Genomic DNA, 18,237 nt, shown 5'->3' with positions numbered 1-18,237 from the left:
CAGACAACAATAAATATATACTCTTACAGGTTAAATATTTCAAGTACTTTGGCGTACATTTTCAGTATAATGGTTCCTGGATTTTTCATCGCAAGTCGGCAATGAATATAGTTAAGGGCAACCTTTCAGCTATCATCCGATTCTATTTCAACAGAGGGAACCAATATGTACCTGCTGTTTTGAAGATTTTTAATGCCGAAGTAAGTTCACAATTACTTTTTGGAATACCAATATGGATCGGTGCATTCGACTCTTCCTTAGAACGTATCCAATCCAAGTTCCTTTGTAAAATCTTGGGCATGCCTAGTTGTGTACACTATGCAGCTCTCTGTTTGGAAACTGGCCAGAGGTTACTTTTAGCCATTGCTTGGCTTACAAATATAAAATACTGGTTGAAGCTGCATTATAATTTCGACTCTACTAGTCTTACCTACCAAACGTTTGACGATTACAAATCCTCTAATTGGTTAGTTTATACTGAAGAGAAAATTAGATCAGCTGGTTTCTCTCTCAACTCGTTCTTTATGCTCTCAGCCACAGAGGCATTCTAAATGAAACACAGATTTTTTTAGACTAAACACCAAAATCTCAATAGTGCAGCAAATAAAACCTGCTCTCCTCTTAACTTGGGGATCTCCCTGGAAGGAGGCCAACCATCTTCGTATTTCTCCCTCCTGCAAGTTCCACAGCAAAGCAGAGCCTTCTCCCTTGCGAGGTTTAATGTCTTGCCATCTTCAATTTTGCATGGTGGATTTCAAAATCTACTCCACTCAGCAAGGAATTGCTCTTGTGGGAAGAGCTGTATTGAAATGATTTCACATATGCTCTTCTATTGCTCCTACTATGACGAAATTCAATCAAAAATTTTAACACCCATCTTGGTAAACAAGACTGGATTATCTGATTCTGTGAATGTGTCTTTTCTCTTGAATAATCGCTCTTCCATCATAACTGAGAAAGTAGCCCAATTCGTTCATAGTGTCATACTACATAACAAAACTCAGGGATTAATACTGTTTATGATTGTAACATAAATTGATCTACATGTAAGATATTTTTATTGTTTAATTTAAGTTTTTATGCCATTAAAGGAAACTATTGGTATTGGAGTGATGCCAGAACCAACTTCAGATCAGAAGAGAGTAGTATAAAAATAGTTTACAAATCCTTTTGTACAAGTAACAGGTTTTACAAGTAACAGGAATTTAATGACAGTAAAAATTTGGATTCCTTGAACCATAAGAATAAATATGACTTCAGAAGTTGTTGATTTGGGGTTTACATATTTGACCTCTCTCAGACCAAAAATCTTTTGCCATTTTAATAAATAAATTGTCTAAGTGGGTGCCAAATCAAAGTAAAAAACTCATCTGTCAGCAACTGAGTACTATACTACGTTAGTATATTTGGTCTGACCATGGGGGTCTGTTTTAAGAGGAACTTTCACTTACCGTATATACTCGCGTATAAGCCGATGGGCTGAAAAATCCCAACTCGGCTTATATGCGGGTCAATATGGTATTTCGTGGTTTCTTTACCCCCCCCAACGCATGGAGCCGAACTGAGTCTCCTGCCGCGCCAGCGCGCTCCCCCCTCCGCTGGCCAGCTGATGGGCGGGCTGTCCCGCCTCCCCCCCCACCCCCATCGCGCCTTCTGCTGGGCAGCGGTTTCTTCCCCCCCCCGCTCTGTCCCACCTTTCCCCACGGCCCCGTCTGGCTGGCCAGCCCGGGGGCCAGGGAACGTCGTCGGCGCCGCTGGAGGTTTCCTGCCCTGCCCTCCCCCCCAGATCCCCCAGCCTCTGCGCTGGCTGTGCCGCCGGAGGTTTCCTGCCCTGCCCTGCCCTCCCCCCTCGGATCACCCGGCCTGCGCACTGGATGCCCCGCCGGGGAGCCCCTGCCCTGCCCTCCCCCCGATCCCCCAGCCTCTGCGCTGGCCGTGCCGCTGGAGGTTTCCTGCCCTGACCTCCCCCCCATGGATCACCCGGCCTGTACGCTGGATGCGCCGCCGGGGAGCCCCTGCCCTGCCCTCCCCACGATCCCCCAGCCTCTGCACTGGCCGCACCGCCGGAGGTTTCCTGCCCTGCTCTCCCCCCCATGGATCACCCGGCCTGCGCGCTGGACGCGCCGCCGGGGAACCCCTGCTTTGCCCTCCCCCGATCCCCCAGCATCTGCGCTGGCCACGCTGCCGGAGGTTTCCTGCCCTACTCTCCCCCCCTTGGATCACCCGGCCTGCGTGCTGGACGCACCGCCGGGGAGCCCCTGCCCTGCCCTCCCCCCGATCCCCCAGCCTCTGCGCTGGCCGCGCCGCCGGAGGTTTCCTGCCCTTGCCTCCCCCCCATGGATCACCCGGCCTGCGCACTGGACGTGCCGCCGGGGAGCCCCTGCCCTGTACCTTATGCTGGGTGGCGGCAGTTTCTTCCCCCCCCACTGCGCTGCCCCATCTTTCCCCGTGGCCCAGTCTGGCTGGCCAGCCCAGGGGCCAGGGAACGTCATCGGCGCCTCGTCGGCTGGGCGGGGCCCGCCCGGGCCAGTCCTCCCGCTCGCCAGCTGATGAGCGGGCCTGTTGGTGCTTGTGGGGGCCTCTGGCGCACACCCCTAGCTGGCTGCATCGCCGCCTCTCCCGGTGAGTAGGGGGTTCAAGGGCTCTTCCCCCTCCCCCGTAGGATGGCGCTGGGGTAGGGGTGGGTGGGAGGGCAACCTGGGCAGGGGCGAGATCCTCCTCCCGCTCTAAAATGGCAGCCGCCATTTTAGAGCGCAGCATTATTGACCCTCGGCTTATAATCGGGTCAATAAAAAAAATCCCTTTTCTGTGGTCCAATTCGGTGCCTCAGCTTATACTCGGGTCGGCTTATACCCGAGTATATACGGTATCTGTTGCAGGGTTCTTTCTTTGACTGAACAGATTTACTCAGTATTAATTTATGATGATGATTTATCTGGCTTTATTTTGTTTACTGTCTTCACTGAGCCATAGCCCATCCACATATAATGGGCATAATCTAGCTCACTGGGGGTATAGAACATGTAGAAGATTAACCACAGAGCTCTTTTCCAAGATGATATGAGAGGTGCACAAAGGCGACAAGTTTCTTCTAAAGGCTAGTCATGTGTGCACATAGGTGGGCTGAGAGGGAAAACAAAGTTTATTGAATTTATGAAAATACCCTGTGCACTTTTGTTGTGGCCACGATATACTATGTCATGCCCAATGTGTTTATTATAGTTTTATCTTTTTGATATAATTTACTATATTCACTTGTTTGGCACTGTAATATAAAATTTTTAATACGAGCGGAAAAGATATACGTAAAATATTCTCAAAACTTAACGATGAAGGCATGTGGCTTTTCAGTGAGCTTTGATAGGCTGAATCAGTCATGAATGCACAAACACGCTAGATTCAGACTTCTACAAATGTTGCTTCAAGGAGCCTTCTTAACAAAGTGCCTAGTGGCACAAGGGTCTTCAGGAAGAAGTGGGAAATTGTGCAAAATCCCCACCCCCAGGACAGCAAAGCATACCTCAGAGTCCAGTTTTCATTCAAGGAGCTCTGGATCCAGCCTGCAATCCATGCATCCGGCTTCATCTCAGTTTCCAAAATCTTTTCATGATATGGTGAATTCTGCTATGAATGCATCTTAAACTTTCACAAGATTGCCTTTTTGGTTCTCTTTAAATATTCTGTGTTCTTGTTCATTCTTCCAATCAATTTTGGAGTTTCAACACCACCTTTCCCCCCTTTTAATAATTCTTTCAATATAGTTCTACTGTAGTTAAATCTAGCTAAAACAAGCCTCCATTTCCCTGTTTTCCCACCAGGACACTCTCTTCCAGGGCTTCGTTTTATGCCATTTTGATATGATATTTGTAATATGCTTGGTTTTCCTTTCTTACCTTTCTCCTTTGGTTTTGTTCAAAATACTACTGCTTGCTTAATGTAATCCACTTATTATGATAAGGGTTCTCCATTTGTTCCAGATTTTCTGATCTTTACTGTGTATATTTTATTTAAAAAGTTTCCAGTCGCATCTTATCTGTATTGCTGTTCACCCTTTCAGTTCATCATTTTCATCCTCCTCCATCTTGCACCTTAATTTCTTTCCTCCACCCAAAGCCCTCCACTTATTGTGCTGCTTCTTTCTTCTAATGCTTCCCCCATATATAGTTTTCTCCCATTCTCTCTCTTCTATAAACTGAAAATAACATACAAATCATGCACTTCTGATGATGAAGAAGCAGCGTTGGTTTTTTATATTCTGACTTTCTCTACCTTTTAAGGAGAATCAAACCAGCTTACAATATCCTTCCCTTCCTCTTCCCACAACAGACACCTTGTGAGGAGGTGAGGCTGAGAGAGCTCGAAGAGAAATGTGACTAGGCCAAGGTCACACAGCTGGCTTCATGTGTAGGAGTGGGAAAACCAATGTGGTTCACCAGATTAGAGTCCGCCGCTCATGTGGAGTGGTGGGGAATCAAACCTGGTTCTCCAGATTAGAGTCCATGGCTCTTAACCACTACACCACACTGGCTCTACCATACTAATGATACACTAGTTCTGTTATTATGTAAAGTGAATGTACTTCTCAGGTTACCCCTTCCCTCTCCTTCCACTTTTAGTTTTTGCTTTTCTTTTAATCTGTGCCCAGCAGAAAATGGTCTATTTTTTCCCTATTACACAGTATTTGCACTTTTTAACAATGACAACATAATCATGCATGAAAAGCTTATTTCAAAGCAAAGAGTAAAATACTCACATTGAACACACCGATTAACTGAGTATAAAAGAGTCCAGTAATTCCAACTAGCATTATTAAACCCATGAAGGTAGATATTCTTATTAGAGCAAGTTCATGTCTAAATATAAAGAGTTCCTATAAACAAAAGGAAATAGAAAAACTTTAGTTTTCTTTTTGTAAACAAAAATACAGAAAGGCTCTCAAACAGGCAAGAACAATTACAGTAAACTGTTTAGCCGTTGCAGCTATAATTAAAGTGTGTGAGAGAGATATTGGTAGATGCTTTTTATTTTTATGTTAACACCTTCTAAATATGTATAATAATCAAGTTATTTTATTTAACAGAACATGTTTAACTTTATACAAGACATGTACTTGATGAAGCAAGGTTTAACTCAAGAACGTTTATGCTGAAAGTGTCCCAAGACCCCTGTTCATTTTTATGGCGGCAGTCTTCATCACTATCCCTTCAAAATTAGTCTCTAGATTGTGAAGGATGATTTTGAAGTAAGCCTAGTTTTCACCGACAAGTCTGGTTTGTAACACTTCAGACTGCAGGTGGCGCTCCCATGGCAGAATGCTTCCCGTGGCGGGGGACAAGTCTTCTGTACTATGCTAGACTCTTTCTCCCTCACTTTTCTATATAGAGAGAATTTTTGCATGGAGGAACATTTCATCACATGAAGACCAACCTGTAGTCTGAACTTGTACAGCCCAGATAAAGTTATTATGGATCAAGATGGATCATATGTTCTGAGACCAAGATATTACCAAAAACAAACAAAAGCAACAAAAAAACACTGACACCCCCTCAACAACCTTAACTATTTCCCTATCCCTCTCCTTTTATTTATTTGATTTGATTTGTACCCTGCCCCTCCCCAACCAGGTCAGGCTCGGGGCAGCTTAAAACATGTTCCAACAATTAAAACATATAAGTTATAATTAAAATTCTCCAGTATCTATTGGTGCCCTTAAAACAATCACAATTTTGAAGGGAGAGTGTTAGGAAAGCTAAAGCTCAGTATGAGCTTAGGCTAGCGAGGGATGCTAAACACAACAAAAAAGGTTCTTTTCCTATGTACAGAGTAACAGTAAGAACAAGGACAAGATAAGTCCATTGCATGGACCGGAAAGTAAAATTGTAACAGGAAATGAAGAGAAGGCAGAACTCCTTGATTCCTACTTTTCCTCAGTCTTTTCTCTTGAGGGAAATGGTGCTCAACATGGCATAAACAGAAGCAGATGAGGGAAGGGATTTGCAGCCTAGAATTGGCATTGGAGTAGTACACAAACACCTGGTTTATTTAAATGAAACAAAATCCACTGGGCCAGATGAATTGCATCCAAGGATACTCAAAGAAGTTGCAGATGTAATTTCTGAACCTCTGTCCATTATTTTTGAAAAGTCTTGGCAAACAGGTGAGGTGCCAGAAGACTGGAGGCGGGCAAATGTTGTCCCCATCTTCAAGAAGGGGAAAAAGGAGGATCCGGGGAACTACCGACCCATCAGCTTGACTTCTATACCAGGAAAAGTGTTTGAACAAATCATCAAACAGTCAGTCCTTGAGCATTTAGAAAGGATGGATCTGATCACTAAGAGTCAGTACGGGTTTCTCAAGAACAAGTCATGTCCGACTAATCTTATCTCCTTTTTTGAAAAAGTTACTACCTTGCTGGATCAGGGGAATGCTGTAGACATAGTTTATCTAGATTTCAGTAAGGCTTTTGATAAGGTCCCACATAGTATTCGAGTTGACAAATTGGGAAAATGTGGTTTAGGTCCTATTATTGTTAGGAGGATCTGCAACTGGTTGACAGACCGTACACAAAGAGTGCTAGTTAATGGTTCCTCATCCACTTGGAGAGAAGTGACTAATGGAGTTCCTTAGGGATCTGTGCTGGGCCCTGTGTTGTTCAACATCGTTATACATGATTTGGATGAAGGAATAGAGGGGTGCTTATTAAATTTGCAGATGATAGTAAATTGGGAGGGGTAGCAAATACAGTGGAAGACAGAGCCAAGATGCAGGATGATCTTGACAGGCTGGAGAATTGGGCTAGAACTAATAAAATGCACTTCAACAAAGACAAATGTAAAGTTCTGCATTTAGGTAGGAAAAATCAAATGCATAATTATAGGATGGGGGAGACTTGTCTGAGCAGTAGTGGGTGGGAAAAGGATCTTGGGGTCTTAGTATAGCAAATACTGAACATGAGTCAGCAGTGTGATGCAGTAGCTAAAAAGGCAAATGCGATCTTGGGCTGTATCAACAGAAGTATAGTGTCCAGATCACGCGAAGTGATGGTATCACTTTGCTCTGGTTAGACCTCACCTAGAGTACTATGTTCAGTTTTGGGCACCACAATTTAAGAAATATGTAGACAAGCTGAAACGTGTCCAGAGGAGGGCAACAAAGATGGTGAGGGGTCTGGAGACCAAGTCCTCTGAGGAAAGGTTGAAGGAGCTGGGTATGTTTAGCCTGAAGAGGAGAAGACTGAGGGGGGATATGATAACCATCTTCAAGTACTTGAGCGGTGTCATATAGAGCTGTTTTTTGTTGCCCCAGGAGGTCGGACCAGAACTAACAGGTTGAAATTAAATGAAAAGAGTTTCCATCTAGACATTAGGAATAATTTTCTAACTGTTAGAGCGGTCCCTCAGTGGAACAGGCTTCCTCAGGAGGTGGTAAGCTCTCCTTCCCTGGAGGTTTTTAAGAAGAGGTTAGATGGCCATCTGTCAGCAATGCTGATTCTGTGAGCTTAGGCAGATGATGAGAGGGAGGGCATCTTGGCCATCTTCTGGTCACTAGGGGTGTGGGGGGTTGTGAATTTCCTGCATCGTGCAGGGGGTTGGACTCGATGACCCTGGTGGTCCCTTCCAACTCTATGATTCTATGAATTGCGGGTAACCAAACAGAAGAGAAGGAATAAGGAAGGGGAAGGAAAACAGGCAGTCTCAATAAGGAAGGGAAAGGGATTCAGAATAAGCAACATATAAATAATAACTAAAAAGCAGGAAGGGAGGAAGGGACTTACTTTGTGCACTGTTATCATTATGTTGAATATTTTTCTGCCCTTGGCCAGAAGCAGCCAATGCTGTGGAGCTTGGGTAAGGAAACACTAAGGGTATTGATACCAAAATAAATTTTATCAGACACTAACGACAAGGAGCAATATGTGTAGTTATGTCTTGAGTACTCCTGTCTCTCCCTTAAGTCCCCTACCACTGAATGGCCCAGATCCTGATATCTGCCTAGACTTAGTGAAACTTTATACCTTCCATACAACTAGACTTTGAAATAAAACTGAGAAGCAAAGAAGGCTTGATAAACTTGCATGAGATCATATACCACTTAACAAAGGCAAATTAAGGCTATCTAAGAGCTGCAGATCTTAATAAATCAACAGCAAGGTAGATAACATTCATTCCTACTCAACTATTTGTTCCAGCTTTCAGGCAACGAGACATATACACTCAAGCCTAAACTCCAAAACTATATCCTAGTTTCCACTAGGGCTGTTGAAAAAAAAATTCGGTAAAATTCGGATTCGGCAAAATTCAGCCCGTTTTGATTTGGGAAATGCCGAAGTCCGAACTTCCCCGATTCGGATCCGTGCAATTTGGCACTAAGTTCAGAGTTCGGGGAAAATTCAGCTGAATAAAGCCATTAAAAACACATTTGCGCCTTTCCGCGGCTCCGGGGGGCATTTTTGGAGGTAGAGGTCCCAAAATTTCAGTGTCGCTTGAGGGGACTCTTCTTGCAAGAACCCCCAAGTTTTGTTATGATTGGGGCAGGGGGTCCCGAGTTATGGGGCCCGGAAGGGGTCCCCCATGATCAGTCCATTGGAATGATTAGAAATAAATAGACTGTTTGGACTCGGAGTTTGCAAAACCATGCAAAGCAACACGTGACGCGACCTTGGAAGTTTGCAAACCATGGAAAGGGACAGAGGCACACTAGCTATGCATAAGGAGCAGGTGGGATGGAATTTCCCCTTTTGCATCGGCCTCGGGAGTCGGGAGTCTCAGGACCGGGCGAATGCATTGTTTAAGTCACAATTTGAAAACCAGTTTTGAGCGAGCATCAAAATAGACCTAACCGATCTTATGAATGAGGGAAAACCTGAGGACACACAACTGAAGCCCCCCCTCCCTCAAACCAGGGAGAGAGAGACGCGAGCGGGCACCCCCACCAGGCAGAACGGGCAAAAAAAAACCCTCTCAAACCAGTACGGCTCGGCCTCAAATGGGAAAAAAACCAAGGAGGAGGAGGTGCGGCCCAGGTGCCGAGCGGAGAGAGACTCGCTAGCAGCCGCACAGACTCAACTTTACACTTTAAAACTTTAAAAGCAGAACACACTACCGCAGAGGCGAGCGGGCACACACCCCTCTGCAGAATGGGCGAAAGCCAATTTGGCTTCCCCCCCCCACCCACAGAAACTGCCCCCACACACAGACTCTGCTTCCCCCCGCACACACACACACACAAGAAAAGGTATAGAGAAAAAAACCCAAAATCAAACTGTGTAGATGTCTTCCAGCAGGAGCACGGAGAAGTAAATCTTTAGGCACACACCCCTTAACAGAACGGGCAAAAGCCCCCTTTGGCTTCCCCCCCACCCACAGAAACTGATCCCCCCCACACACACACTCTGCTTCCCCCCCACAAACACACAGGAAAAAAATTATAGAGAAAAGCCCCAAAATGGGTCTTACTGTGGATGTCTTCTCAGGAGTAATCCAATACGATTCTATTTATGCACGGGAGGTTTTGCCTTGGATTTGCCGCTCTCTAGATGCACAGGATTGCAATGGTTGGATGGGGGGGACTGCATAACTCGGGACCCCCTGCCCCAATCGTCACCAAACTTGGGGGTTCTTGCAAGAAGGGCCCCCTGAAGCTACACTGAAATTTTGGGACCTCTACCTTCAAAAATGCCCCCCCGGAGCTGTGGAAAGCGGCGAATGTGCACACGCACCCCCCCACAGGGATCTCTCTCACACACAAACAGAGTCTCTTTCTCTCCCCGGGCCGCGCAGCAGCTGGGCTCACGCACTCAACCGTGACTGATTGGCCAGAAGAAGACCCAGCTTGGCCACCGATTGGCCGCGGGAGAATGCTGCTTACTAACTGACAGTTATGCTGCTGATTCGGAGCCCCCGAATTTGCCAAATTTATTTGGCGATCGCCCCGAACTCGCCAAATTCGGTTCGTCATTTTCCTGCCTTTTTTTGAATTCGGTTCCATCCGAACTGAAAGCGGCCGAATCGGGGAAAATTCGGCTGTTTTTCGGTTCGGGACGAACCGATTTGACAGCCCTAGTTTCCACGCATTGCCAAAATAGGAGGAATGTGCTTCATGTTTGTCAACAATTCAAGAGCCCATTCAAACAAGGATGGAAATTAATTAAACCTGCCCCCATGATTTCTTAACATAAAGCAGTATAACCTACTTCCCAGATGTAATCCCACAAGAGAATAAGCACCAGCACATCCTTATGCAAATAGGCAATCACATGCCTATCATATGGTCTTAACACTGGTAGATCTTTTATTCTATGCAGTTTTCTGGGACTGATTCTGAATAATCTATGGAGCTGTAGCCTGAGCCTACCAGTGAATTTAAATTAAAGAATTATTGTACGCTATTGCACTTTTAAATGATCAAACAGGCATTAAGGAACTCTTACACTGCCTCCTAAACACTTTAAAGAAAAACTGTATTGTTTATCGTACTGTTTATCACTTTGAATTTAAGATTAGCAGTTTACTGCCCTAATCAATACAACATATTTTTCAGGCATTTTAACTGAAGTGAGGCTGAGGTACTTATATTGCTTACATCAATCAATTTAGTGACAGTTGACCTGATGGATCTAGATCAAGAACATTGCGGTACCGACAAAACCTCAGTTTGCATTTACACAATTCAAGTAGTGCCACCCAAGCAATGATAGACCTCTATCTAGAATGCCACTGCCAGTTGGAATAGACAGCAGTGGACCAAGGGACAAATGGTCGGACAAGCAGCTTCAAATGTTCACCAATATACCAGCTAAACTGATACAAAAATAGGTGGAGAGAGACTTCATGCTCAGCCTCTCCTGTGTTTTGGCCAAGCATGTCATACACACAGAGTTTTCATACTTGCCAGAACATATAGCATTCCTTGTGCAAAATAATAGCTGATTGATATAAAATAAGTGATGCTTTCTGGCAGTGGCCAGCAAATAACATGTACAATATCTTAATGGCTTACTCAGTTTTTAGGGATCTCTCACAGTAATACTGCTCCTCCTACTGGACAAACAGACACAGTTTCTACAACCAAACATACAAGGGAATTACATAGCTCAAGATTATGGCTTTTTAACATTTAGCTTTTAAAAGGCATCTGTGATTCCTGGGGAGTCTTGCAATAATTACCCATTTCAGTAAACTGAATCTTATTTCTTAGTTTTTTTTAAAAGACAGCAAAAATCTTTATAGAACACTAGTTACCAATATATTCCAATACAGATAAAAGGACATGTTTTTTTAAAAAAAAAAAAGTCCGAGGCAAATTTTAACATTCATTTTTAATTTACACTGGATTTTTAAAAATTACACCTTTATATATTAAGACCATATTATGTGGAAACAATCCCAGTCTAGCTACAACACATGTTTATATTTGCTACAAACATTCTAAAACAGATATGCAAAACCTTTGCATGTAACAAGGTAAAGTAGGTGTTTTTTCATTTTTGTTTCAAAGTCTGAGAAACAGAAGGCACAATGGCAGCGAACAAATGCATGGAGCCATGGTGGCATGAGAAGATGGTGTTTTTAGTACTGCAGGGAGGCTGGTCTGGCACTGCAAGAAGAGACCCCCCAATGCACATGTTTAGGATCAAGGAAGGCATTAGAAAACAAAACATGGCAAAAGAAATGTTTCAGTTACTGAAGAGGTCAGCATAGTTGTGAAATGTTTTAGTCTGGAGTTTCTGCAGCACATAATTTCTGCCTGAAGTTTAAATGGATTTTGTTTTCTGTTTCTATCCTTTAGTGCCAAAGGGCATAATGACTGATTGCGTGGCACATACTTGTGGGATATCAAATCCTTAGCAAGACATTCAGAAATCAACCAAATGGTACTCTAATGCCATCCCTGAAGCTTTAAATCTGGCTGAATTCCCAAGCAAATGAAATTTAATTTTATCTTCTCAGTCCACTACCAATTCTGCAGATGAAATTTTTTAAAAAGAATGTATCAAATCATCTGAACCAAATTATCAGCAAAATGTAAACAGCACAGACTGCCAAAGCCCTGATTTTCTGAAGCAAGTGCCTTACACAAAAAACAACAACAACCCAAATCTGTCATCTGGGCCCTTTAATCAACATATAAGCAAATAAAATCTAGCATCACATGCTTCTATCTCTCAATAATCATCCAAATGCAGTGTCTGGATGAATTATTTAGATGTTCAAATAAAAACAATTACACAATTGCTTATTCTTGTATATCAAGTTCCCACAAAAATCTTTTATGAAGAAACATCTAACCTCTTTGAAAAATACATTTTAATACAACTTCAATTCCAACAAACCAAGAAACAATCTTGCAGGAAGAGAGTTTGGGAAGAAAACTATTGCCAGCTGCAACACTTTATCTATGCTTCTGTTTGCTTCTCCTGTCCTCAGGTATGTACCTTGGGTGTGGCCAGGGGGTGTAAGCCAAATGACAAGAGCCAAAAGGGCAACTGGTCGGTTGGCTTCTGGCCCAGCCCCAAAATACAGTTTCCTCTGTAGTCTTTTCTATATATTTAAATTGTATTTTATTGTATTTTTATTTGTTGTAAGCTGCTTTGGGTCTCATTAAGGAGAAAAATAAATATACTACAAAACTAATTAACCAAGCCTGATAACACTGCCAACTCCATATGAACCTACCTGACCACTCTGCCTATCTTAAAGGCCCTGCTTTAAAGGCCCCACCACCTGAGGCTAGACAGGTGGCAACCCAAGTAAGGACCTTCTCAGATATGGCGCCAAAGTTCTAGAACTCCCTCTCCAGGGACATTCATCTGTCTCTCTCCATCATTGTCTTCTGATAGTAGATGAAGTCTTTTTTTGTTTTGCTTGACATTCCCACATAACCTTTCATGGATCTTTCTCCCTTTTTGGGTGTTTATATGTTTTACTTGTTTTAAATATTTCATATATTTTGACCTGTATTGTAAACATTGTTTGGATTGTTCACTGCGTTGGGTGGAAACTAGGTTGGGTGGAAAAGCAAAAGATAAATGTTTTAAATAAATAAATGCAAGAGGTGTAGAAGAGACAACACAGCAGACAGCAGGTGGAGGTTCACATTTCAGACTGCTCCCCATATGCAAAGATCCCTGCAAACAGAAAATCACTAAATCATGCAAAGAGAGGAAACAGAATCATTTCCCCTGATATGCTAGTTCTCTATTTGCAGAGAGGTTTTATGCAAAGGATCATTCAAAACTGGAATCCACCACCTACAGTCTGGTGTCATTCCATTGACTGAACACTCTATTATCTCATTCTCCAGTATGTATAAAGCATGTCATGATTCACTTTCCTATCAGTGTTAAGGTGGGAGAAAATGTTTCATATATTCATATTCAAAGCTTCAAAAATTTTGAATACTCTGATTAAGCCTTTTTTTTTGTTTAATAGTTGACCATCCCTGCTATGAACATGTTAGTCTCTTAAGTTTAGATTGCTCAAATGTCAATCACACAACTGCATGTCTCCACTACAGGATGTGACAACACAATCAGAATATTGCTGAAATCCCAAAACTGAGAATGAAAAATTGAAATCTGTTGTTCTGAATGTCAGGAATGAGGGGGAGGGGAGGAAGTGTTAAATAAGAATGACCACAGCCCACTCCTCCATCTTTTGTTCAGTGTTGGTACTGCTGGCAAACAAGAGAGCAGGCATCAGTGATGAGCGGGTGGAGTGTCCCGGATAGGTTCCCAGCATGGCTACCACCCACTTGGCACTGCTGCCCTCTCACTGCTGCTGGGCTGGAAGGAGAATTCAGCAGGTCCCAGGCATGCCAGCTAATGAAGTGTGCCAGTTAACAAAGCTTTTACTGTAGTGTGATTGCATATGATCAAATCCTTCTGTTTTCTAAACCACCTTCACGTTTTTTTTAAATGTATGCATGTTGATTGTTCTTTACCCAATACATTTTATTCACATGAAGAAGAAGAAATATGCCACGAAGCAATAATATTTCTCCTCCTAGGTCCTGATTTAGGGAGACTGTACCTAACAATTTTGCTTATACTTCTGTTCCAGGAACTTTCCCAGCAAACAGATAATCTACAGTTTTGCACAGCTGAATGTTGTGTGTACATTCCGCACAGGATGATAACATATACATTATGTACATGTCTTTAGACAGGTGTGTACAACCATTTGGAAACCCAGGTCCAACTGGGATTCCTTGACAGGTATAAACAGGTATTTAAAGACAAGCGACAGCCCCAGACTTACCTGGGGCCATGTTTGTGGCAACAGGACTGGGGGGCAAGATGGGAGGACATTTTTGCCGACTGTAAGCCGAGAATGGGAGGTTCAATGGCTGAGAGCCTTGCAGCAGCTGGGGCCAGCCAATCAGCATTGCTGTGGCTGGCTGGGGAGGGGCGGAGCTCCAAGTGAACCTAAAGTGCAGAGTTCTCACTCTGGTCCACCCCTACCCTATTTAACCCAGGCCCAATGGGGATTCCTTGACAGGTATAAACAGGCATTTAAACACAAATGTAAACACACACATGTATGTTGTGGGGAGCAAAGTGTACCCCACCAGTAATGTTTATGGCATAATGTTTAAGTTGTTTAAAACACAAGGGTCTTCTTCATTGCAAATGTTAACAGATGCATGTTTGAATGGCAGACATAATGCTGAATTTGACATTTTCTTATATATATGATTTTGTAGCAACTCTGGTGACAGATTTTTTTTTAATGTTAGGAGCAAAGTGTTTACCTTTACTAATTAATCAGCTTTCCCTTTGCTAAATCAATGCAAGCCTAAAAATCACACCTCTAATCTAGGATTCAGTGACAGGTAAAATATAAAAAATGTGCTTCAAGTATCAATGTTAAAATACATTATTAGACAGTGAAAACTGTCAGCATTTATCCTCTCTTTGGAAGTAAAAAAAACTTACCCAATTCATTTTTTTTAGTGGTTCAAGGTAGTAACAGTGGCAGAAATTAAGTAGTAGTGTATAGGAACTGAGGAGCTGTGTGTAGAAGCATAACTGCAAAAACAGCCAATGGTTGTCTTCACCAACACAGTTATTAATCCTGCAGAAAATGGTATAAACAAATGCAAAAACATCACTGGTTTCCAGACTATAACATGCGCTACAAACCAAACCAATGAACCATTACATCACATAAAAGGTGAAGGGAACAGGGCAAAGAGAAGAACATTCACCACTGTTCTCTTTGAACTCCTCCCCCCTTTATTACCTCCATTGGTAAAGACCGGAGTCTGCATAGTTACCACAAATACCTCCTGCCCATTTGTACATGGAGCAATACTTTCCCTAGTACATATAAATAATGGCAAATATTGAATCTTACGTCACTCTCTACAGTTCTTAAATCTAACAAGATTTCATGCTACAAAAGGGGGAGTCTCTACTATATCTGGTTTCTTTTTTGTAATCAAATCCTACATACAAAATGGGAGTGTTGCCCTCCTAAAATAAAGCAAATATATCAGCACTTACAATCATACCTCTAATTCTGAAAAACTGGACTCTAACAGTGCATTCCTGACTTCCAAGGACAAAAGTCCTCAGGAGGTCAGGAAGGGGCCGCGCACGGTGTAAGTGGCCCGGCCTCCGTGCAAGATGGCATAAACACTGGCAGGGAGGCCCGGATGCCGGTCTCCTGGCACTGCTGTGGCAGCACCACCCAGGAACGCCGGCTGGGCCTTCTGTCAGCGTCCTACTGGCGTAAAGGCCTGCACTGGCATTCTGGGAGGCGTGCCAGCGTCCTGGGGGCGGAGCTGCCTGTAGGCAGCCTCCTGTCCTCTTTCGCCCTGAGTATGCCACCAGGACGAACAGCGTTGGGTATGCCACCAGGACAAACAGCGCTGTTTTCAGTGGGGCGAAAAGCCCCATTTAAAAAACAAAAAGCCTGCATTTCGACCTTTCGGCAGCAGGGAAATGGCTCTGGAGGTGCCGCAGTGGTGCCTCGGCAATGCCGTCCCCGGCTGCCGAAAACTCAGGAATACAGGTCAATATTGAAAACCAAACTTAAAATCAGAAAACCCAATGTCACCAATTTGGTTCCTGACCTTATAGCAATAACTTTGCTATGTAAATTCTAGGAAAACATCAAGAGTCAGACAGTTATTAATTTAGAAAGCCATGTACCAAGAGAAGATGGTGTGGAAATGCATTGGGTTCATCTTACCACGGACAATGATGATCCATTCTCCGAACACAGTGTCCACAACGGCTGCAGTGATGGGAACGTTTTGGTCTCATCATGTTACATTTATTACATAACTCCCAAAATTCTCTTTCTAAGAAGAGGAAATGCGAATGAGGTTAATAATGTATCTGCAGAACTGCCATTAAGTTTGCTTTCCTACAGGAATAAAGAGAATCTACCAAGATGTCCCCCAAGCAAACAGTCAAAACAATGAATACCATAGGTTCTTGTAGGTTATCCGGGCTGTGTAACCGTGGTCTTGGTATTTTCTTTCCTGACGTTTCGCCAGCAGCTGTGGCAGGCATCTTCAGAGGAGTAACACTGAAGGACAGTGTTTCTCAGTGTCAAGTGTGTAGGAAGAGTAATATATAGTCAGGACAATGCAGGACAATGATTCAGCTCAAACCCAACCCCTTTCTGACTATATATTACTCTTCCTACACACTTGACACTGAGAAACACTGTCCTTCAGTGTTACTCCTCTGAAGATGCCTGCCACAGCTGCTGGCGAAACGTCAGGAAAGAAAATACCAAGATCACGGTTACACAGCCCGGATAACCTACAAGAACCAATGAACTCTGACCGTGAAAACCTTCGACAATATAATGAATACCATACCTTGCAATTTAGTAGATGTTAGTCTTTGTTGACAGAAGACATTCTAGATAAAACTGTATATTTCATTTGGCCAGCTTAGTTTAAGAACATTTTCGTTTCATAGAAATCTTTGTCATACAAAACAGAAAGGCTGCAGAATGCTATGTAAAGGGACAACATATTCTGCATTGCTGCTTCTCGATTATTTATTTGTTTATAACCTGAACAGAGATAAACAGATTTCAAGGTGTGTGGACTGTGTTTTTAGGAGATGGAAGAATGTTCTTCTCTTTCAAAGGTACAGACTCTGAAGTTTCTTCTATTGCAGGAGCAAAGAGAGGACTGTAGGAGACAGGTGTGCTCTTCCTCCTCAAGAGACCCAGAGATGGGAAACTATACTGAGGAGAGGCAGAGGGCCTTGTACTCTAACCATCTATGGAAACCTCAGCTCACCTAAACATGTACAGTTCCCACATGGGAATACACACAGACCAGGTTTATAATTTAAAGGCTTCTTCTGGGGAAAAGCTTACACCACTTTTTATATTTAGACCTTCAGTATGTTTATAGGTAGATTATTAAGACATGTTCTTGATGACTATTAAGCACTGGTATTAAACAAGCCTATCTTGTTACAGGCTACTTTGTACCAGTGATCAAGATCTCCCTTCAGAGGAATGTTGAAAATCTGGGCCACATGGCTTGATCCAACTAATGTGTTTATTGCAATACAAATAATCTCTTGATTGTTTTGTGAGGTGTACCAAACTCTCTCTGAATTGTTAGTTTTATTTTTTTGAAGATGCAGAAAATGCAAATTCACAAAAAAATAAAGATCTCTGGGAAGAAATAACATAATTCTATTTTCTTATTTGAGGTTGTCAAAACTAATGGTTAAGAACAAGCTGATCGGCTTTGAAATCAGGAAAGATGGACCTTAACATGATAAAATGCTTCTCAGAATAAACAAGTCACATACAGATTTATTTTGTAGAACAGTTAAATAAATTATTAAGCCTACAATACATTTTGAATTTGCCTATATAGAATTAATTTTAAACCTCCTGCTGGGATCTGCCATGTTTCACATCTTGCTGAAAAATGGCATCATTTGCACACTGACAGTATGGAAACCCAATATTCAAGATCATTAAACTAGTAATAATGCCAGATGGAAACTGATTTTCAATCTGTTCCCATAAAGCCAATGTCACAAAGGTGTTACTCTTTAATAAGAGAGTTACCATTAACAGAAGGCTCAGAAACACTTAAAGCTAGTTTTCTAATGTGATTTAAAATAGACAGCAAATGCATCTGACCATACCAATGTGTGCACTACCAACAGATGCAACCATCTCCAATCACATTCAAACTACATTAGTATGAGAAAACAAAAATAATATCTATCAATTAAACATATTC

The 18,237-nt window shown here is 42.7% G+C and overlaps 1 protein-coding gene across 1 annotated transcript in view; it reads right to left on the bottom strand.

The window, feature by feature from the left end:
• ZDHHC21 (zinc finger DHHC-type palmitoyltransferase 21) overlaps positions 1-18,237 on the bottom strand; it is a 42,831-nt gene that overhangs the window by 11,604 nt on the left and 12,990 nt on the right. The window contains exons 4-6 of the mRNA XM_056848762.1: positions 16,197-16,308; positions 14,936-15,074; positions 4,754-4,870 (exon numbers count right to left, since the gene is read on the bottom strand). Of these exons, the coding sequence (XP_056704740.1) occupies positions 4,754-4,870; positions 14,936-15,074; positions 16,197-16,308 (368 nt within the window). The remainder of the gene's footprint in view (positions 1-4,753; positions 4,871-14,935; positions 15,075-16,196; positions 16,309-18,237) is intronic.

Source organism: Euleptes europaea, chromosome 4 (genome assembly GCF_029931775.1).
Source record: "Euleptes europaea isolate rEulEur1 chromosome 4, rEulEur1.hap1, whole genome shotgun sequence".
NCBI lineage: Eukaryota > Metazoa > Chordata > Lepidosauria > Squamata > Sphaerodactylidae > Euleptes > Euleptes europaea.
Note: the sequence above shows the minus strand (reverse complement) of the source record. Positions and strands in the feature narration are given on the sequence as shown.